General features: G+C 35.5%; 1 protein-coding gene across 10 annotated transcripts in view; it reads right to left on the minus strand.

The window, feature by feature from the left end:
- Nucleotides 1–810: 810 nt before the first annotated feature.
- Nucleotides 811–23507, minus strand: part of Pam (peptidylglycine alpha-amidating monooxygenase) — a 157864-nt gene continuing 135167 nt past the window's right edge. For 4 of the 10 annotated variants that reach the window (XM_020167849.2, XM_020167856.2, XM_020167847.2 and 1 more), the window contains 9 exons: nucleotides 22624–22696; nucleotides 21269–21479; nucleotides 20731–20931; nucleotides 18739–18854; nucleotides 13475–13574; nucleotides 10819–10872; nucleotides 5378–5581; nucleotides 2422–2475; nucleotides 811–1642 (listed from right to left, as the gene is read on the minus strand). In XM_020167849.2, coding sequence (XP_020023438.1) covers nucleotides 1464–1642; nucleotides 2422–2475; nucleotides 5378–5581; nucleotides 10819–10872; nucleotides 13475–13574; nucleotides 18739–18854; nucleotides 20731–20931; nucleotides 21269–21479; nucleotides 22624–22696 — 1192 coding nt within the window. In that variant the 3' untranslated portion in view covers nucleotides 811–1463. The remainder of the gene's footprint in view (nucleotides 1643–2421; nucleotides 2476–5377; nucleotides 5582–10818; nucleotides 10873–13474; nucleotides 13575–18738; nucleotides 18855–20730; nucleotides 20932–21268; nucleotides 21480–22623; nucleotides 22697–23507) is intronic. The other 6 variants (XM_074077030.1, XM_020167850.2, XM_020167848.2 and 3 more) reach the window with 2 other exon arrangements.

The raw sequence follows: 23507 nt of genomic DNA on the forward strand, positions 1-23507 counted from the left end.
AAGAACATAGGAATCAAAAAAAAAAAAAAGAGGATGACAACCATATTAAGCTTTAATGAGAAAGTGAGGTCAACAAATGGAATGCAACACAAACTTTCAATCAAGGTCCTCCTTTGTATTATGTTATCAGGGAAAAAGTAGATTAAATTATGTTTTTAAATGTAACATAACTAGAGGATATTTCAATATAAATTTCTGGTAAATTTTGTTTTCATGATTAGTCCATTAAATTTCTGATATTCCAACTCCTAAGATTCCTGAAATGGAAGTAGGCACTTTGAAGAAAGGGTTCTATAGTCCAATCATTTTGAAGTGGAAAATTACCAGGTTCTTAATAAATTGCACTGATGGATTATGAAGAATTTGTTCTAAAAGTAATTTGCAGTCACTGTAAGAGAATTCCACTGCATCATAAGGATACATGGGAATTCAGGTAAAATATTCTTTAAAAAGTATATTAGTAGTAACCAACACTGATAGATTCACTCGTATATGTAATTTCAGACACAGGTTTCCTTTTAATTGCTACCACCTTTTATTAAAGTATTTTCTCTGTGATATATGACAGGCAAAAACCTTCTGTGACTTTTCAAAGAGAGCCTGGTTTTACACATGAACATATACTCAGGGTGGTTTTAAGTTTATATTGATTCCATAACAAACTATTTCTAAATTTTATATAAAATGACACACTTCTTTTGGTTGAAAACATTGAGTAAGTTTTGACACATTTGTAGTTTGTGCAATTATTACAAAAGTTGTATACAAACCCTGAAAATATGTAAAAATCACAAAATACACTCTGACAGCTAATGCTCTGAAAACACTTTATTACACAAATTACATTCAGATATTGAAAATAGTGTTCTAACAGTGTAACCATCTAAAAATAAGACATCCCAGAAACACATCAACTGAAGAGAAAATTTAAAAAAAGAATTTAAATAGAGACTTTTTTCTTTCTCTCATTGCAATATAATGTTAGTGATTTTAAAAAAATAGGAGATTTAGCAGCTTTGTCGTCGTGTAGCACAAAGTTTCTCTTTACTGCCACAGGCTGAGAATGCTGAACAGGAAAGGCACCAAAGAAAGACACTGGCAATGGGAGTGTTATTGGGAAAAGTACTGTGTTCAAGCAGAGAATGGCATTATTTACATCCATAAAAAGTCTCAAAAATGTAAGTGAGCAAACCTTCCATCGCAGATTAGTAACTATGATGGAAGAAGAGAACTGTTTCTCTATTCTATGTTCATATAAAGACAATGGCACTGTTGTGAACTTTTAGGAAACTCCTCAACTAGAAACAGAAGACAACTTAACCAAAATGAAGTAAATAAAATGTGTACAGTCTCACACAGACTAGTACAGTTTACAAGTAAATGCACAGAACTTTAAACGTGCTAAAGGGAAAGGAATCTGGCATTCTTGGTAAATCTCATTCAACCTAAATAAAGCCTGGTTTTCAGGAGGAAGGTGCCTGTGTGGGCAGAGGTGCAGAATACTCTTCTTCTGATTCACTTCCATCATCCTCATCTTTCTCTTGGTCACTTCCCTCCGTGCTAAGGCGGTCAAACCCTTTGCGACTGTAGCCTTTGTGACTTGCAAAGAAATTTCCAAGGTTTAAACCTCCACTTCCCTTTCCTGGAGGAAGAAGAAAACAATAATGTAGAATTGAAGTAAGGTTTGTACAAATAAGCCTCCATTTCCTTGTAAATTCTTTTTTTTTTTTTTTTTCCTTTTAATACTGTAGTTTAACCTCAGGGCCTCATGCTTGCTAGGCTCTACCACTTGAGCCATTCTGCCAGCCTCACCTCATAAATTCTTAAATGGCAAACAATGTCTGAATTTGGGGATAGGAAAGGATAGAATTTTTTTTAAAGTGACATTCAGACGGGCTTATACTATAGACCCAAAACCAAAGCCACTTAGATATTATTCCACAGACTTATTAAAATAAGAAAAATCTCCCCAGGATTATGTATTTCTGCAGGAGTATTTCAGGTTCACTTTTCACCTTCTGCTTTTCCTGGCTCTCCAGAACTGGTACTCCTCAAGCAGCTCTTTATCTCAATGACTTTATGAAAAGGTCATCCTCACTATGACAAGCATTGATATGCCAACAGGAGTGACAGAAAACTTAAGCAAAGACAACTGAAACCAGATAAAAGACTGACAAAGGGAATCAGATAATGTATAGATTGGTAAGGTGAAAGAAAAGAAACCGGGAAATTTGCTGCTAGAGCCATGTACTTGGCTTAGTTTATGGTTTGCATTCTGTATTTGCAGTGGGGGGTGCTGTGCTGCCTATAAGGTGTTTAATTTTTGGAGACAAAATATGAAATATCTCCTTGCTCTTTAAAAGACATGAGCTTGTTGACTCTGAACCAAACCCAGAGGATTCTAAAAGGTCACAGACATACCTCTAAATCTTCCCAGCACTCTTCCTGAACTTGTCTCGAGTTTATGTTCAGAATCTAGAAAAAAACAAAAAGGTACATTTCAAAATGAGTCCCAATTACCCTCCTTAATCCATGGACTCAACTTTTAATACAAAATCAGCAATGCATAAATGATTAAGACGGCTTCACTCTTGTCTATATGTTATTCTAAGGAGAAAAGGCAATATATTATTGAGAAATATAAGGGTGTAAGAGTTAATGGTATCTGGATGTATCTGAGGGTTTGACTCCTGCCTATGACTCTTCCAGACTGTGCAGTTTTGATAAATTAATTCCCTGAGCCTTAGGTTTCTTCTCTGAGAAGAGGGGGATCAGTGACATTTTCTGCTTATCTGTCAGGCTGAAGATGGGGCTTTGCATGTGATGAGCTTAGAAAAGTACCTGGAACATAAACAGTAAATGTGCAACAATTTTTTTTGTTATTTGCATTAGGATAGAATTAAATTACCGATAATCTTATTTAAAAAACTGGAAACTTTGGTTGCTACAATTTAGGAATAGTTGTGCTAAATTTTAATCTCTCTATTAAATAATAAACAGCATACATCTTCCTTAAGAAAGCTTTGAATCCATATACATAATTTCCCCTTTATGTGAAGGCAAAAGTCATGAAACCCTGAGTATTTTCCAAGCAAGCACACAAGGTGACCTAAGTATTCCCCATACCACTCCCATCTCCATGAAGAATGGATTCTCTTTTTCTTATAGGGGCAGCACTCCCAATGGATTTCGTTTTTTCTTTTGCTGGGCATCGCCCTGCACCTTTTCCCCCTTTTCCCTCCACTTTCTGAATGGCTATCATCAGAGAAGTCAGGCTCAGAGTTCTATTAAGTCTCACTGGGAGTGGGGGCAACATCACGAAGAGAGCTAGTGACAGGACAAGTAGAAGAGTGGATGGGGAAAGAAAAAGACAAAAAAGGGAAAAACAACGTGATAGGATAATTAGAAAGCCAAAAATTAGACTGCCAGTTCCACAGGGATGTGGGATATTCCTCACTCCATTTTATATTCCCTCTGCCTCACCCAGGGTCTGATGTGGAGGATCAGCAGAGTACATTATGATGGTGTGTCTAAGGGTCTTTATGAGGATTTCTAAAATCCTAAAAATGGATAAGATTCATCATGAATAGATGTTGGAAAAAGGTAAAAGGTTGATCCACTTTTAGAATTAAATGTGTTTGAGTGAATGGTAGAGAATTACACTTTTTTTTGAAATAAAACATGAGTGAATAATGGCCATTTCATATGGTTCAATCTGGATTTCTGCCTTCACAACACATTCTCATAAATTCAGCATTATGCTACAGTGCCATGTCTCATATCCCCAATAGCAAACAGGAGAGACCAAACTATCTGACTCTTTAGTCATCTATCACCTCTTCCATTTTGGGTTGGGTATCAAGATTCCTGTTATCTGCTCCCAAGCAGCTTTTATATGTCATTTCTCCTTTATGTGTCTATCATCTGTTCTGTGAGCTCCATTTATTTATTCATTCATTTAAAAACATTTGCATGAACTTAAAAGTCATTTAAAAATGACTATTTAATGAGTCCCTAGTACCAAGAACTGTTACTTGTGCTAGGGACATATCAGTAAACCAGACATGCAAAAATCCTTGCTCTCTTGAGGCTTCTATCCAACTCCATGAAGACAATGATAGTCTCTTTCTCTTTGCCCTTGCTTATGACAGTTCCAGATCCATAACAGTGGATCAACAGAAGTGAAGTCTTTTTCTGGAAGAATTAACCATATTTTTACAGATTTATGACTGCTGGTAAAAAGCAAAAGAAAGTATAAGAAAAATGCCCTTTTGCAATTTATTAAATTGACTTCCAATTTTTCTGTTTCCATGTACTTTCCTGTGTCATGGCTTTGCCGTGGGCACTGAATCCCTGCCATGGCCGCCTTGACCTAAAATATTATCAGATGCTATTTCTTGATCAAATGCTGCCTACCATGCTGGTTCACAGATTCCTTACCAGACACAACTGTGAACGCTTGCCTTAGGACTTGGGGACTCAGCCAAAAGGCTGCTACTAAGAGGCGGGAAATACGGGTTGCGCTAATTATTTGTTTGGAGGTCCTGAGAGGAACTCAGCAGTTAGGTCTTATACTGTGATAGTGATCTTATAAAATACTGACTCCAGTATTTGTCCCTGCCTTGTTCAGTTAGGAACAGCTGATGGCCAATATATAGACTAGTCAAAAACTACCAAATGGTTTATTGTGGAAATAGGTGGTTTCTTGAGAAAGCAGAGGTTTGAGATAAGTAGCTCTCATTACTCTACTGCCAATGGTTACTCTTCACAATCTTCACCTACACGCCACGTACTTTGTTATATGGGTTAATACAATATTCCATTTAATCTTTGTATCCTTGTGAGGTAACTATTTTGTCTTCACCTAATCTATGAGGAAACAGTGGTTTAGAGAGATTAAGTAACTTGCCCAATGTCATGAAGCTGGGAACTAGAGCCAGTCTGAGAGGGTAGTGGTAGGAATACAACCTCAAAACAATCGACCTAAGTATGGAGAGGACCAGGAAGACATCACATACTCTGATCTCTTCCCTGATTTGTCAGCTAATCTATACTGATTCTATAATCAACACAGTTTCATTTGAAGATATTGACTGTGCATAAGCCAATTGTTAAAAGGCAATGTTAAAGTTTATACTGTAATCAACTACCCAAATTTCAGAGGCTCCAGACGTATTTTCTACTGTGATACTAATTGTAGATAATAATTGAAACACAGACAATAACGACAAAAATGGTAGAGAACATGAAAATAAACAAAACAACAAAACCCTGCAAAGACAAAAAAAAAATCATGACCAAATTCCTTAGACTAATTAATTAGGCCAAACACTTTTTCAAAGGCAGGTTCCAAGTTCAAGGGACTCATTTTACTTGCCTCCAAAGGCCCTTGATTTTTTCCATCGAATAAATAATGCAATGGCCAGCAGGACAACCACCGGAATAACCAGAAGGGTTGTAATGAGAACCACGGGCACTCCCGAGCCTGGCTCTTTGATCAGTTTCTGTTTCTCTTGCATCTTCTGCAATTCTGAGGAGGTGGGTTTGTTCTCCATTTTGGGTTCAACAACTGCCTCGGCTTCTTCAGGAAAAGAAGAGTTCACAATATTCAACTGACTCAAAGAATCCAATCCTCCAACCCACCCTACCCAGTCAAGTCAACAATTGTTCACAAAGAACTTGTTGAGACCAATACATGTGGGGTTCATGTTTGATGTCTGCTAGCAGCAGCTATGGTGATTACAGTTAGTCCCACTGAATGGTTTTTCACTTTCAAACTGGTTTTCATTCATTCTGTCTTTAAATTCCTCTTTAGCTATAACTGCACAAAACCTATACCCTTCTTTGAGATTTCTACAAAGTTATGATCACCAATGGCATTGTGCAGGGGAAAGAATTGGTATACATACTGGAATCAAATAAACCGAAGCTTAAAATCCCATTCTCCTGTATAACTTTGGGCAAGTTACTTAAATTATTGTGGCCTTAGTAAACTCATTTGCAAAACTGTGATAATAATAACTGTGATAATAAAGAAGGTGCTAATTAAGTATTTGTTTCCTTGTAGCTTTACTTTATGAATCTCTTTCATGTTCAATGAAGTTTTGGTACTTTACATGCATAGTTACAAACATTATTTCTAGGGATACAAAGAGAAAAAGAACTGTGTCTTTTTTGATTCTTTTAAATAGTCCTCAGCAAAATATAAGTGCAGATAAGTGCAATACTTATCATTTTATTGGTGGTAGAAATAACTTATAAAACTATTCTGTGACATTGGCAGGTACTGGTTATTGAGCCTAAAGTACTATTTGAGAAATGGATGCAATAAAACTACAGAAGCTACTGAAGGGATCTTAATAACTACTGACTTGAAAATAAGTCTGGGCCTTGAGGCATTTAAACTCCCAAGAAGCACTCGTATGTTTGTATACAAGAAACCTTAGAATGAGGAAGCTGGTAAAAAGATGCCCAGGTTAAAAGTTACAACCATGTTTGTCAAAAGAATCAGGAGGTCTGGAATGTCAGTTTCTTGATGTATCTTCTGCCCTAAGTTACAAAGTCCATAAGATGGCCTCATGGAGACTGACAAAATAGCAAGGGCAGGCAGAGTAACACAATCGGGAAAATTGAATACTGCTTAGTATGTGTAGGCTTAGTTTAACAGCTTACTGGAAACGTCTCCAAGGAAATGTTTTCCAAATTACTTACGACACATAAATCATTAACACAATTTATGATACAAATAAATGGCAGGGTGAAATGTTTTGCTTCAACATTCTGAGCCGCCGGCCTCCTTCACAGTCTCTACATTCATTGAGCACTTACACTAAATCAGCACGCTCACCTTTAATCTTCACAATAAGCCTAGGAGTAAGCACTGTTATTATTACGATTTTGTATATGAACTCAAAGTCTTCATTTCCTTCCCTGTACTGTAAGTAAGGAGAGAGCATATTTTCTCTTTTGTCCACTTGCATGATTCTTCAAATTTGCAGAAGGGAGGAAGAGGACTGGTTCCCAGACCTGGTTCAAATTTAACCTAAGTCTCATTTTCCAAGGGGAGGGTAGGTGTGCTTCCTATTCTTCCTGACCACTGTTTTGTCATTTTGTTCTATACTTAAACAAGTTCCATATGTAAGCATTAAAAAATCCAATAAAATGGGTCATGGGATTAAAAAGCATAAGCCCTAAAGAGGTAGCTTAGTATTCAACAACTTGTTGCCTTTCTATTTGAAGGCAGGTATTATCAGAGTAATTACTAAGTATTTTCTACCTGTCATTTTGTGGGTTTATTTAAATCCAACCCAATAGTTTGCTAGTTTATATTTGGTTATTTGATTAGGCAGAGCCAGCATGGGACTCCATTAAATGGAAAGGACTGTGAATGACATTGGTGGTTGACTGAAAAGAATCAGCTCAGCATTCACAGAACACGTGATGAGCTGAGGCCATGAACTTGCTAAGATACACACCACATTAGAAATTCTTGATTTCCACACCACTTCTGGTACTTTGAGTGTCATCTACTAAAAATATTTGAACATTCTAACTTTTGGAACAGGTTGAAATATGTTTAAGATTTAAAAGATTTAAAAAAAAAGGCTAAAAATTTAAATTTCTCAGTCTTAGAAATAAAAGGTAATATTTCTATTTTTCTCAGGAGACTCTGTAGATAAGAGTAAAGATAATAAAACAATAGTTATCATTTAGGAGTCTTAGAATTCCACTTAAACCATAAATAATCTAAATTGTGCCAGTTTTACTCTTTACCCTAAAATATTTTATTAAAAATTCCAGTAACTTGGAGCATCCCTGATGAATGAGGAGTGAAGACACTAACTCTTAAGATTAGTCAGGACCTCAGGTTCTGGAACATTAAGGGAAAGCAAGCATGATACTCTCTCATATAAAATGTCAGACATATTTTACCTAGAATAAAAATGTCTTAAAATCTGACAAGATTACAGCTCTTACAGCATCTCATAGATATTTGGAAATTAACATAATTTCAAAAGATGATGTGTAAGAGGCTTTTTTTGTTTTTCTTTAAAGAAATGCACTTAGAAAGGAGGTTCCTGTGTGAGTGCATTCATACAAGTGTGTGCACTCAATACCTGGGACGGGAAAGGAGAGGCTTTCTTAGCACAGCAACACAGTAATTACTGCTCAGTTCATCACAGACAAAACTGAAGGCTTCAGGTGGGATGTTAGCAAGCAACACTTTGAAGAGCATGAAAACTGCATTAGCACCAGGATCTCTCTATTTTTTCAAATGCAACGCGCTTCTCTAAAATGTGTTGCTTGCCATAAGGCCTAAGGAGTTTTCTTTTTAATATTCTTGAAACTGATTTACCATCATCATTTTTTACAGGAGGGTGGTATAATAGGAAGTTTTTAAAAAATCATTAGTAACTGTACTTGGAAATTTAAATCCTTTCTGTAAGTTTTTTTTTATCATCCCAAATTCTCTTATTCCTGCAACTCCCTGAAAAGCATGAGTTCTGAAACCTTGTTATTATTGATCAGTTATGTGACCATTCACAGTGGCAACTCAAATTTGGAAATTTAAAATTTATATGTATCTATTAGCCTGTTAAAACTGGATGGTGTTTTCCCTCTATTCTGAAAGGTCACTTGAATTAAGTTTCATGATTTTGATTTTTAAAAAAGATATAGGGATCCTGCATGATTTATATTCCTTTTTGTGGTAAGAATATAATCTTAACAATGAAAGGTTTAATGAGAGTTATATGGATTTAAAGAAAAACAGTAATTTCATTTGTTAATTGCTGGGTTCTGCCATAAGACTGGGAAGTTTTCTGACCAAACAGACTCAGTGTTGTGCACTAAGAAGAGATGAAATAGCCAACAGGAGGGCATTATTCCATTCTTCGCTGACCAACCAAGATGAGGTCAGTATGGTTGGGCTGTTTTCAACAGGCCAACCAGTATAATCAAGAACTTTTTCATGGGATCTATTTAAATAGAAATAGTTTGAAATTCTAGAGATTTCAGTGCAAACTGCAACCATTTCCAACCTGCATTTCTTGAGAGAATTCACAGTGAATGAATTAATAGGACTAATCTCTCATAAGTAATATAGCAGTAGTGGCCAAGAACATAGGTTCAACACCAAATAAACTTCCACTTGAAACGTGGCTGTAACAGTCACTATCTCATTCTAATCCTCATTTCTTCATATGCAAAATGGGGATAAAAGTGACTATGGCATGGTTGGGGTATTGTGTAGCCCATTTTTGTACTCCATAAGTGATAACAATTTATTAACAATATCTTTTTCTAACATCTTTTTTCCAGGACAAACATAACTTATCAATAATTTTTTACAGCAATGGTAGAAAACTTTTGATATATAAATATATTAATGCCAGTCACTAGTGTCACTTGGATAGAATCTCTACAAATGCCAAACATTTCTATTTATTTAAGTTATAATATTATCTTACCCCTTTTCAACCTTGAGCCGGCAAGCAATATTTTCTTATCTGCCTACACAAAAACCCTAAACTCCCTCTTGGTTCTTGCTTCTTTTCATCTCTTTCCAACCTGCTTTCATGAGAAAGGAAAACAAGTAAGCCTAGGGTTAAGTCTGAATATCTAGGTGAATCATATTTAAGGCTACTAATAATGGAATCACCTGTTACTTAAGCATTAGGAGTCTCTCATAAGACACATGGTGAGTTCTTAAATATAAATGTCATGTCACAGTCCTGCAGATAGTTGAAAATGTACAAGTACAAATTGGTTCTAAAAGAGGGATAAAATAATTTGATAGGGACTCTAAATGAAACCAGCAGTTGCTTACCAATAGCTAAATCCCATTCCCCATTCCTGATATTACAATCAAATGCACTTATTCATATATAGGTTTATGCTTGTGTGTATTCTAACGTTCTTCTTTCTGTCTCTTGAGGTCAAGCACAGTTTTATTTCCTTTTTACACCTTCTACAATGTTTTTCACATAGAAGTCCTTAGTAAACTTGGGGATTGAGAGTTGCCAAGATAGAAGTGTAGGGAACAGCTAATCTTTTCATACCCCTAAAGCATTAACTCACCAAAAATATTTTTCTTTTCTTTCTTTCTCCTTTTGTAAGTCCTGGATTTTGAACTCAGAGCCTTGTATTTGCTAGACAAGCACTCTACCACTTGAGTCACATCACTAGCCCTTTCAGTTTTAGGTTATTTTTCAGATAAGGTGTCTGGGCCAGTCTGGGACTGTGATCCCTCCACTTGCTTACTGCATAGCTGGGATCACATGCATGTACCACCATGTTTGGCTTCATTGCTGAGATGGCGTCTTGTGAACTTTTTGCCTGAGCTGGCTTCCAATAGTGATCCTCTTATCTCCACCTCAGAGGTGGCTGGAATTATAGGTGGGAGCCATCACACTGCACCACTAATGATTTTTTCACGACCTTCCTTTAGTGTCCATTAACAAAAGGCCTTTTCCAGTACACCAAAGAGCATTTTTCTGCATGTTTCAGATTAACCTATTTCCAAAAGTGACTAGCTAACTTCTTTCCTCTCTAAGTATCTCTAGTTCACTGATTGTAGATTTCTTACAGCCTCAATCATATTCCATCACTTAAAATCAGTGATTTGAAATCCTTATACTACTCTATTTATAGGAAAAAGCAGTGGCAGCACACAGGTTTAAAGGCTCAGCACATAGCAGAAGCCATGGATAATTATTGTTAGCCTGATCATTTTTTAAGTTCCAATAACAAGCCATAAAAAAATTTTTTAACACAAATAGCATTTGGTTTCACAGTAAGAAGAGGAATCTGACCAACCTTTGATTTCCTGGACTTCAATGCCAGCCTTTTTAACTGATCGATGTTCTATTTCTGTAACACAGCACAAGGAGAGAGAGAAAATCAGAATATGCAAAATGAACATTTGGAAACTTAACTTTGATACCAGTTTTATTCAGTAGAAAATATTTTTAACTCACCAGATATATTATTATATTAGAAAGAGTTTAACACAAACCATAAATTGAGGATCAGGTCCATGAGTCCTGGATAAAATCTCTTAGGGAAGCTGAGATAATATTTCTAAGAGCTGTATATTTAGAACGAGCTTTTCCTTTTGGACTTCATAGTATTGCATTGTTTATGAAATATCAAGTGGAATAATATTTTAGACTGACTACAAATTCTGACAAGCTGGATTACCAGTTTTCTAACTACCACAAGTGGTTTTAACTAAATGCTAGAATACAAATAGAGAGACACTTATTCAGTCTCCAATCTCCAATGGCAGTCTTATTATATCAGAGGTTTTTGTTTTTTTTAAATCATGAAGCTTTATGCCATATTTCAGTGCTTCTCAATTAGAGGTTATATCAAAATCACTTAGGAAGATTTTCCAAAGCACAAATATTATTATTCCTCTTTTTTCTATAGATCTTGTGGAGGAACTGGCCATGTGTATTTTGAAAATCTTCCCCAGGTGGGTCAGATATGCATTGTTTTTGAGAATCATTTATACCACTGGTAGTATAAACGGTCTTAGACTAGAATCTTACTGAGATCAAGAATCATATTCCTATCTGAAAAATGAAGATATAGGCTATGTTTCTGAAGTCTTTTCCATCTTTAAAAGTATTTAAATTCTTTTTGTTCTAAAAATCCTGAGTTTAGTTATTTAATTGAGGATTATCTTTCCTTTTTGATATCTGCCCATACTTTCAGGATTCTCTTTGAAAATACAGAGTGTGAAAGCCCATTTTTCAGGGGGAATGTGAAGCAACTTCTAGAGTAGAATAGTTCATAGACACCTATATATACTCTACTCTAATTGGGTCCTTATTTCAAAACAGTGAAAGTTCTTAAAAGGATAATTCTGAATATAGAAATTTCTGAGCTGGTATCCAAGACCTGTATTGCATCTGATTAAAGGTTTTGTTTTTTTTCCCATTTTTATTAGTATCTATTCATTGTACAGGGGAGGGATTTGTTGTGACAATTCTGTTTAGCCTTATATTATACATTGGTTAGTTTGCCTCCTCCAACTTTCCCTCCCGCCACCCATTCCCTGTTCCACTTAGAGCAATTCCAGAAGTTTCATCATTCTATTTTCTTTATGTATATGAGGTCCATCAACCATATTCTTCCACCTTTATCTCCTCTATTCACCCTCCCTCCTTACAAGTACCATCCCTACACTGTACCTATTATTATAGTTCTGTCATTCATTATTAATTCCAAAGTGAATGTTCAAAGGGATTTCTCAATGTATCCCAGCTGTGAATATGCTTTACTTTGGTCAGTTCATCCCCCTCTGTTATTATTCCTTACTCCTTCCCTCCCACTCCCCACTATTCAGCAGCTTTTAAGTAGCTTTTGGACTCCTATTTTACTTTCTTTTTTTAATAATTTAGTTTCCTTCCTTGTTATAATTTGTATTTTTCTTGTTATAATTTAATATTCCTTTTCATCGCCTTATTAGTTCTTTGCCTAATATTACTTGTTGCAGCTTCTAATGCCTCAAATTTATCATCCTCAATTCTTTTCCTTATCCCCACTTTTTCTTGATGTTTGGATGCTACCATATTTACAAAGTGTCTCTGGATATTGAGGTTTGTGACCTAATAAGCATTTAGTGAACTTCAACTTAGAAAATTTATGTTTTTTAGCTTGAAATCAGGGGCTAGGTTAATATACTTTTAAAGAGTTAGAAATAATATCCAAATTGCAATTAGAAAATTCTTACACTAGTTGGCTAGATGTAGATAGAACAAATCCAGAGAGAGAAAATTTTGTCTCTGGGCAAAACTTTGAGTTACATGAAAATAGGGCAATTCAGTATTTTTGGAAAACTGAAGCCTAACTGGAAGTGAAAGGTGCTTCAAGTTTAGGATCACATGTGTCTGACAAAGATGCTGATGTCCTGAGACAGTAGCTACTGAGAGCTAAAGAGTATTGTGTGGAGTGAGTTGCATGGACACAAGTCAACCCTCTGCTTTGCCAAAGCCATCTCTTCCTTCTGCAACTAAGCTGGAATTAACATTGGCTTAATGTTAACAGACATTACTTCAGGCATGAAGAATTTCTGATGGAGAATCTGTGGAAACATGGAGTTAACTGCCAGGAAAAAAAAGGGATGCTTATCTACTTCTTAAAAAAAATTAACTGAATTCCTGAAATGGACAGTAAATAGACCCTCCTTTCTTCCTCCCTCCCTCCCTTCCTCCATCTCTTCTTCTTCCTTGTTTTCTTTTCTTCTTTTTGCTAGGGTTCAAACCCAGGGGCCTTGGGCACATGAAGCAGCCACTCTACCACTGGAGCACATTCTCAAACTCCAAACAGATCTCTTAACAACTGTCTTATATTTTAATTTTCTAAGCCTATCAAAAAGAAAAGAAGAAAATCCAAATGTGTATTTCACATTTTTAAGTTATAAAACAGAGGGAAAACATAGACAATGATACTGTAAAAAACATACTTTCAGTCAATGTGAACTTCCACACAGTGTTTGTGTGAACATCTCCAATATACACAGTTCCATCTTCAGATGCAACAATATCATGAGGCATGTCAAAATGCTGTGAAAATATGAAGACAATCATTAATGTGGTGAGCCTTTGAATCCATCACACAAGGGCAGAAAACAAAGCACGGCATATAAATAGACCAAAGCAGCAATAGAGTTCCCATCAAATCAGCTCTAGGCCAAATGGAGTCATAAATTAATTAATTAATTCATTGGGTCCTGACTCTGTCAGGCATCATTCTAAGCACTGGGTAGTGTTAATGGATCCTCATCACTGACTTTCAATTCTTTTAAAAGGCGAAAATTTTTAAGTATATTATTTGGTGTTTATATTTATTTTTGCTTTCATGTTTCTTCTACTTTTTAATCCCTATAAAACTTGCCTTTTTGAATCTATGCAAGTCAAAATGACTAGGTATCAATTTTGTTATTATTTTTACCAAAATATCATAGGCTTCTTTAAAAACATTTGAACATTACTACAACAGGAGTTATTTCAAAGATTTAGGGCATTTAGTGTGTTTCTGATATGTGCATAAGGAGATATGCAATGATCGATGTGTTTATACCCTCAAAGTTCAGTGTCTGCAACATTTTCAGATAGCAAATTGAGTGACACCTTCTATACTGGGCTTTTGTACCTACCTTAGATGCTCTGCATTTAAATGTATCTTTACTCATTTCAAATCACCATCTCAGTAATTAGGAGTCAGCAGGCAAGGAGCACTTTATGTGACTTTCTTGGGGTCCCTGAGCTAGTTCTTGGAAGAGTAGCCTTAAAATGTGCTGCTGACGTTTCCATCTGTCTACTGAAGCCTCAAAAGTTGTCCCAGGTGTACTAGTTGGCAGGACATGTATAGTTTCTTTCACTTTTGAGGCCAACAGTATTGCTTGAATACAAGGTACTCAAAAATATGGCTAGTAAATATGTGAACAGGAGCACTGTTAAGACTGTGGTTCTATCAGCCAGCATATGTCCATCCTGGCATGCTGAGTACAAAGGCGCTAATGAGGCAAACTGCTTTTCCTAGCTCCCTCTAAGAGGGCAGAAGAATACATGCTTTAGACATACTATTGTGCTTCAGAAATGGGTAACACTTTGTCACATTGGAAAAAAAAACCCAAAAACCAAAAAACAAAAGCCATGCCAACAAGGCTCATTCCTTCATGCTATCAAATGATCTGGGATAAATGGCAAAGAAGGACACAGAGCCAGAAATCAAAATGTTGCTATTTTAAAATATTACAGGTCTATAATTAAACATTCATTTTTATTTTGGGTTCAGTTAATAGTAACAGACATGCAAATTACAGGCAGTTACTGTTCTATAAAATATGGTCTTAGAAATTACTTTGTAAAACATATGATTGTGAAGTACTTCATTTTTTTGTTTGTTTGTTTGGTGGAGTGGGGGTTTGAATTCAGGGGGTTGCACTTGCAAAGCAGGTGCTCTACCATTTGAGCCACACCTTCAGTACATTTTGCTGATTATTTTGGAGATGGATCTCGTGAACTATTTGCCCAGACAGGCCTCTAACTGTGATCCTCCAGATCTGAGCCTCCCAAGTAACTAGGATTACAGGTGTGAGCCAATAGCACTCAGCTACTTCATATTTTCTGATATGAAAAATATTATAATGATGAGGAAGTACAGGTGAGGGGAATTTGTGAGCTATTCATTGACTGCTTTAAAGAAATTACAGCATGTTTATGAATTCAAGGCTACAATAATAATAAGCCTCTATCAGTGACTCTCAAACTGATTCAGGGAGTCAAGGGTTGTGTCAGAAATACTTCGGGGACCCCACAGAAATTCAGGACCTCTATTACTATTGCAATTAGAGATACTCCATTATAATTGTGTTTATTTTTGGCTGTAATGGGGACTAAACTCATGGTCTTGTGCTTGCCAAGCATTCTTTACACTTGAGCCACACCCCAGTCCTTTTGCTTTTAGTTTGTTTTTCAGATAGGATCACTTGCTTTTGCTGGGGGCTGGCCTCAGAGTGTGCTCCTCATATCTCCAGCTCCTGAGTAGCTGGGATTACAGGTGTGATGCTGGGCTAGACTATAATAATCATTTCAGTGAACTATTTTACTGCTGTGTGTCATTTGAAATGGACAATTATGTTGTTGTGAATTAGGAATAAACTTCAGGATTTCAAAGTTCAGATGTAAAGACCTTCCAATTTAGGCTGGTAAATATGCCTCTTGAAGGCCCCTCACAAAATAAAACTGAAAAGAGCAAAGAATGATAGCTTCTTCCTAAGGTACCTAGTGACAAGCTCAGAGCAGACTGCCCTCAAAGCCTTATTCTAGAAGTTCGTAAGGAATTTGTGGTCTACTCCATATCATAACCATGTTTGCTTTAACACAATTCTAAGGTTTAACCTACTTATTTAGTAAGTAAAACATTTTTTCTAAGAAGTTTTATTATGCTTATGTTGTGACTTAATATAGCCCTGGGGGCTGGGGTATAGATCAGGGATGGATCAGGGATAGAGTGCCTGGCATGTATGAGAGTCCCTAGGATGTTTCTATGCTCAGTGAGCTCTTGGCATGCCAGCACATACCGCAGGGATTAAAAGGTTGAGCACATTTTTAGAGTCACAAAGACCTGGATTTGAGTTCCAGGTATGTTAGTTACTAAGTAGCTTTGGACAAGTAATTAAGTAAATGTATGAACCTGAAAAACTGTCAAATACTGTAATTTTAACCTCCATTGTGAAGGCTGGAGAAATGACATGAATCTGGGCTTATTGTTTGTTTTCCTCTTTTTTTGTTTTTGTTATGGGTCATTCCCTTTCTTTTCCATGTGAATGTCTTTGCAGAAGAAAGAAGACAAAAATCTCATTTTGATGGGTGTGGTATGTGTGAAAGCAGATGATGAGGGACCACGTATCATTCCTTTGACTGTGTATTTTGCCCTTACAGCTTTTTGACAGCATTTGACTGAACCACCTTTATTGTCCTACGGCCTCAGTTTCCCTTCATAAACATAAAGATGGAGATCACACATTCAGATGCAAATATTCCCAAAGAATACAATGGTAGAAGAGGGAGGCCTGAAGTTTGTGAGGAGATAACTAATAAATATATATGAACAGAGGCACAGAAAACTTGATCTCTGACCTGAAAAAATGAATTGCTTCTTACGCAGGAGTTAATTTACCACATCCAAATTTAATCTTTATGATGACAATCATTTAAATGAAAATTCTGATAGGGTCATAAACTGATTTAAGTTTACTAAATCAATATGGAATAAACATCTATTTTGGCATAAAAATCAAGTCTTGTTTACTAAAAGCAAGTTTAATCTTGGAGTGAGATTCTTTCACGTTTGCTGCACTGACCCGTGTATTGTGACTCACTCATTGCTGAATGGCAAATGCTGATGTTTAGACAGGGTGCTTTCTGAAATTTTAATTCAGGGCTATTCAGATTCTTACAAGAGGAACATTCACTTAGAGTTGAGTTCTCCTGCTTAGCACTTAGTTTTGATTTATAGATACAATTTTAATTACAATGTCCTAGTTGACCCAGTACATAATCATTAAAAGAACTTGCAAGAGAAATATTCTGTTAACTACAAAGTGAAGACCTGAAATAAAGTTGAGATTATTCTTTCTTTATCAATAGATATTAAGAAATTACCTCAAAGGGGCACAACATGAAGATCAGATAACCAATGACCATCTGAAGCACTATGGAAGTAAAATATATAGTACCAATTTAATGAATTCCTTCTGACAGCTGCTATGATTTGATATGCAATTTCTTACTGCTTTTCAGATGAAATATTTCTGTGAAAAACCCTTTTTTTGTGGAAATGCAAAGAAAGGAATTCTTTAGTTCAGTTACTTCGGTTTGATTCAAATGCTGTGATTTTTTTTCTAAAACCTCTATTGAGTAAGAAGCAGGGACCTATTCTGCTTAAGATTCTATCTTTGGTGTTTAGCATAATGTCTGGTGCAGCCATCATGTGCTTAATATGTACCTGTGCAATGAAATCTGGTAAGCCCCAGACAGTCAGTATTCTAACAGACTACTTTCCAAAATATTGAGGCATTTTAAAGTTCTTTTTTTTTTCTGGCAGTACAGATTTTGAACTTAAGACTTTGTGTTAGTAGATGCTATACCTCTTCATCCACGCCTCCAGCCCTTTTTGCTCTGGTTAGTTTGAAGATGGGGTCTTGTTTTATGCTCACGCTGGTCTGGACCACGATCTCCTTTTATGCTTTCCACTATGTCTGTTTTTTTTTATCCATTAAGATGAGTCTCCAAACTTTTTTGCGTAGGCTGGCCTGGAACCTCGATCCTCCTGATCTCAGCCTCTCAAGTAGCTAGGATTATAGGCACAAGCCACCAGCTTGTGCCCAGCTTCTAGTTCTTTCTTTTTCTTTTAATCTAGCAAACTTAGTATCTTAATGAATACAGGAATTATGAGTTATCAAGTCATACTGTGTTCAATGGTATTTGATAACTGCATTTTGATTGAAGTAAAGCCAATAAATCTTTACAAATTTTTGAAAAATAACTCTTATTGAGGCTGAGCTTTCTAAAACTTATACACCACAGCACATTTCTTAAGTGTCTGTGATTATTTTGATCACTCTGGCAATCACACTGCAGAAGAAGTACACTGGGAAGACAAACAGCCTATGGAAACAACTAGCCATGGTCATTGTGATGTAAAAAGCACTGCCATTAGAAAAAGCAGGCAAGCCATTTGTGAAGCCAAAATTTAGTCTCTTTCCTAAACCAAGTCTTTAGAACTTGAATAAATACCAGTAAGGGTATTTTCAAGTCTGTTGCTTAGTAAAGTCATAACAATACAAAAAACAAACAAGATTTCTGCTGGATCTAAGAGAAATACAAAAGTACATTTTAATGTGGAATCTTCACTCCATGAAAGAAACCAGGAAAATATTTGTTTTTTGGTATTCTAACTATGATATCATATGCAAAGACTACTAAAGACTTTAGAATGCCATAATGGGTTAGTTTTCATCTCAAGATATTAATGTAGGAAAGGACAAAGGCATTTATTTCAAATCAAACATCATAATCGGATCCTACCATAAACTCAGCTAAGAAAGCTTTAATATCTTCTAAGTTTTAAAAAAGTTTATTCAAATGTACTTGGATACCAAGCTTCATATTTTACTTTTACTCTCATGAAAATAGAAACCTAGACAATGTGTGTGAATACCTTGCGTACTGGCTTGAAGACGTCTATAATTTCCCCATTGGAAAAGTTCATCACAAATCCCTGTACAGGTTCTTGATCTCCAAAGTAAGGCTTCCCATTCACTGCAAAGAGCAAACCTGTGACGAAATATCTAGTTAGCCTTTCTTTAAAATTTTGGCCCTCAAATATAAGCATCAGCATTACAGAAACAAACTATTTTAAGGGTCAACATGATCCCTACAATTACTAACAAGAATTAAAAAAAATACTTTGCAAATGAGTAACCAGATCTAGTGCAAACAAGCTAGAGGACTAAAATGGCAAAAAAAAAAAAAAAAAAAAAAAAAAAAAATCAGAAACTGAAAAAAATCTGTTCTACCTAGGAAGCCAGTAGACATCAGGAGTACACAGCAATTGATATATACATACACTGACATATACATATAGATATTATAGGCATCCTGAACAGGAATGGGGAAAAGTCAAATTATTCAAGTCAATTATTTTGCAGTATCAAATCTTTTAAAAAATACATAGTATCTATTGTCACTATTAAGGAGAGAAATATGCAAAGAAACTGTGGAGTTACAGTATAAATATAAGTATAATCTTGTTTTAGACAACTGGAATTTGAAAATTTGTGATGCACATTTCAGATTATCAAAGACATACATTTTCACTTGGTAAAAAAACCATCTTTTTTATAAATACACTTTCTAGTAAAATTATATTTTTCGTAATATTTATCTGAAATAATAGAACTAGTGATGTTTTAGTTAAGTAATAATTTAGATGTCTGAACATTACATTTTCCAAGAATTAAAGCACATTAAAGAACATAGAACACTAGGGCTGGCGTATAGCTCAGTGGTAGAGTGCTTACTTAGCACGCGAAACCATAAAAAAGTATACACAACCTAAAAACACTGTTGAAAATTTTTCATCTTTAAGAATTTACTATAGAATAATCTACAGTATAAACATCAATTACTATTGTGGAATATTGTAAGAGAACTGTCTTTTGCTTACATTCTGTTTCTAATCAGATTTATTATTATATTTTCCCCAAGTATTTTTCTTCTTATAGTTATTTTTGTTCAGTATCAACTTGTTCACTTTCTCTATTAAGTGAATGGTCCGGAATCAATTCTTTGAATGTGAGGTAAAACCAACCAGAGATTTCTCTTTTGTTGATATTGACAATCTCTTATTACTTATTCCCTGGACCAGCCAAACTTGCTCTGTGTCCAGTTACCTGAGTCCTTTTATCTCATGTCATAATAGCATAAAAATGTAACTATTATAGTGATTATAGAATCAATGCTACCTTAATTTAGATATATTTCATAAAATATATTTTAAAATTATATATCTAAATTTTGTTTTAAGTTCCTTAGCATTTATTGAAGAAAGCTTATGATATTATGTTATAATGAGAATTAAGCATCTTATTTTATAAGTTTAGATTACTTTTCAAATTTCCTTTGAAATTTCTTTAAAGTCAGTAAAATCTATCTGAAAATAAGGACAAGAGATTTTCTAGTTGTTTCTACTGGCATGTACATATAAACCTCTATTATTTTATATATTTATCTTATTTAAAAAAACTGGCCACTGCTTTTTAAAAAAAATATGAAACAACTATTTTGAAGGCTGGTTTTGTCAGACATATACCATCTGTTGGTGATGTATGAAGACAGTATTAATCATTCAACAACTAGAGCAGCTGATCATAATTAAAGAAAAGTCAATGTTTGGGAATATTTTAAAATCCAATACAAACAGCTGTGAAATCCTCTTTTAGTTCTTCATTATTTCTGTAAAAGGAATAGTGGCACTTGAGTTAAAATAAATTATGATGCAATAACAATTTTACTGTACTTTCAGATCTCTACACAGCATCAACTCCTTAATTAAGAAAACAAATGATTAAAAATGGACATCAGGATAAGAGAATTAATTTTACGAGAGTACTCTATAATACAATGAACCCAACTCCCGCCCCCAAAATACCTGGTATATATGAAATTGCAAATACATTTCTTCCAAACGATGCATGCTTAATTTCTTTCACAAATTCTTTGGTGTCAGTTTTAAAACACTGGATCCGACCATTTTCCCTGTCTGCCACACACAACTGGCCCAAATGAGGAACAAGGGCCAAGCTGTGAGGAACACTGAATTGGCCTGGTTTAGGTCCACTCCTGGAAGACTCTACAGAACAAAGAAAAGGCCCAGACACCCAATTTAGGAAAACATCCAAAGTGTGACCCTAGTTTTATAATTTTCAAAATTCTTGGTAAGAAGCCATTAAATATCACCACTTTTTATAAGTTTATTCCCACAAATACACTGCAAATTTTCTATTTGGACAAAGGTTTTGATGGAAGCATTCTTTTTCCCTTATAAGAATTGCGTGTGTGAGGTGTGTGGTATGACTACGCTAACTGAATGCATACAGCGACCCTGTTTTCTTCATTATAGAGGATGTTGGGTTCCTGGTGATATTGTTTAAGACTTATAATTAGATTTCAAGAGTCTCATTGCATACCTTCTCCCCATTGTGTGAGGAAATTCCCATTTGGTGAAAACTGTACAATTCGACTGTTGCAATAACCATCGGACACATAGATAGCTCCAGTGTCTGGATCCACAGCCACATCGGTGGGTTGGCAGAAGTGATTCTGGTCACTGCCTGGCTGCATGCTCCTCCCCAGGATTAACAGAGGGCCTTCTTTACTGTTTGGATCCAGTTTGAACACCTTTTTAAAAAAGGAGCAAAAGCCTTACCTACTTTTCATGATTATTACTGATACGCCTAACTAAGTTCTAGGCTTTTTTCAACTTTTTTCCTAGTTCTTTGCCACCTATGTTATACTTAACAAGTTTATCTTAAGGATGCAAAAACTTAAGACTATTCTGAAATGTAAGTTCTTTGAAAAAGCACAAAACAAATTCGTAATTTTTGGAGGGGTGGACTGGAGATTGAACCCAGGGCCTTGCACGTGCTAGGCAAGTCTTCTATCAACTGAACCAAGCCCCAGTTCTTTTGGTTTGTATTTTGTTTTTGAGATAGGGTCTTGCTAACTTTGCTCAGGTTGAGATTCTGACTCAGCCTCCTGAACAGCTGGGATTACAGAAATGTATCACCATGCACTGAAGTTTGATTTTTATACATAAATAAATAGTTACTATGGACCTTGCCTTAATTTATAAAAAATTAAAGTAGCTTAGGAAAGAAAACATGAACTGTAAGTGATAAAACAGAAATAAGACTGGGGGAAAGAGGAAATAAAAGGGAATGCAGAAAACTAAAAAGGACATGGAGAGGACCTTTATAAATCTCAGCAAAGCTCCATATCTGACCCTAAGCTTCCTGTCAGCCCAACGGTAAGAGAGATTTGATATTAACATTTTAACTTTTCCTAGAACTGAGTGCTAAAAGAACATATTCAGGTATGGATTAATATAGACTAAATATCAAATGTCTCCCAAATTCACATGTTAAAATCCTAACCCCAATATGATGGTATCAGGGAGTGGGACCTTTGGGAAGTAGTTAGGTCATGAAGAGGACTAGTGCCCTTGTAAAAAACACAAGAGTTTAGGCTCACTTTTTTCTCTGCCATGTGAGAATACAATGAGAAGTTGGCAGTTTGCAACCTGGAAGAGGGCCCTCACCAGAACCCCACCATGCCGGTATCCAAAGACTTCCAGATTCCAGATTTCTGAGAAATGAATGTCTGTTGTCTGTAAGCTATGGAGTCTATGGTTAGGCAGGCTGAGCTGCTTAAGACATGGGTGTTTCACTTTCTTATCAACTTACTATATCACAAAAATTCCAGAGCACTTTGAAAGCTTAATCCTGTTATCCTCTATTTGAATACCACCAAATGGGAAGGTTACCTGATGGAGAGCCACATCTGTGAGCCAATAGTTTCCATCTTTATCTACACTCAAGCCATGTGGCAAGTAAAACCTGAAAAGTAATAATTGTCTTTATTAGAATTCCCAAAGCATACATGAGAGTTATTTATTTCTGATTATTCCATAAGGGCAATATAGATTTAGAAATTAATAAATGTATACTTGTATTATTATGGAAAAGACCAAAATAAACTGTTAAGTAAAAATATGCTATAATAGAGACCTCCATGTGACAAAGCTTTTAATCAATCATATTAAAATCTATAAATGAAGCTTACATAAAAATTATATTTATTATGAAGTAAGGTCTACTAGAGTAAACAACACAAAATCAAATTAAAAGCAGGTTCTCATATCATAAACATTTGAGCAACAAACATAAAACAAATTGTCCAGAGAAATGTCAATGGATTTCTACAAAGAATCTAATGTATTAATATAAAATATTAAATATATGACTTAAAAGCTTTAAGAATGCCTACTAAAGACAATAAAGCACAAAGAAAACACCTTTCAGCAGGGCTGTGATCATCCAGGCAAAGTGAAGTGGTAAGCACGGCACATTAGAGAATGTTCATCTACTTAACAAATCAATCTGGATGATTTAGGTAAGAGAATTAGAAGCTGATGTAGGCAGAGGCCCACAGGTTTAAGGAAGCTGCACAGGGTTAATCACCAAACCTGTATTAAAGTGGTTATGGTCAAATGACATTGACAGTTCACAAGACTCATCTGTTAGCTTGACTCTTATGGTACTGGCACCAGAGATTATTTTTTTCATGAGCCAATTCTGTAACACTCTGATCTTGACTAATTGAACTAGATTCTGTTCTGATGACTGGAAGTGAGGGTGATGATTTGCC

The sequence above is a fragment of the Castor canadensis genome, chromosome 6 (genome assembly GCF_047511655.1).
Source record: "Castor canadensis chromosome 6, mCasCan1.hap1v2, whole genome shotgun sequence".
NCBI classification, from domain to species: Eukaryota; Metazoa; Chordata; class Mammalia; order Rodentia; family Castoridae; genus Castor; species Castor canadensis.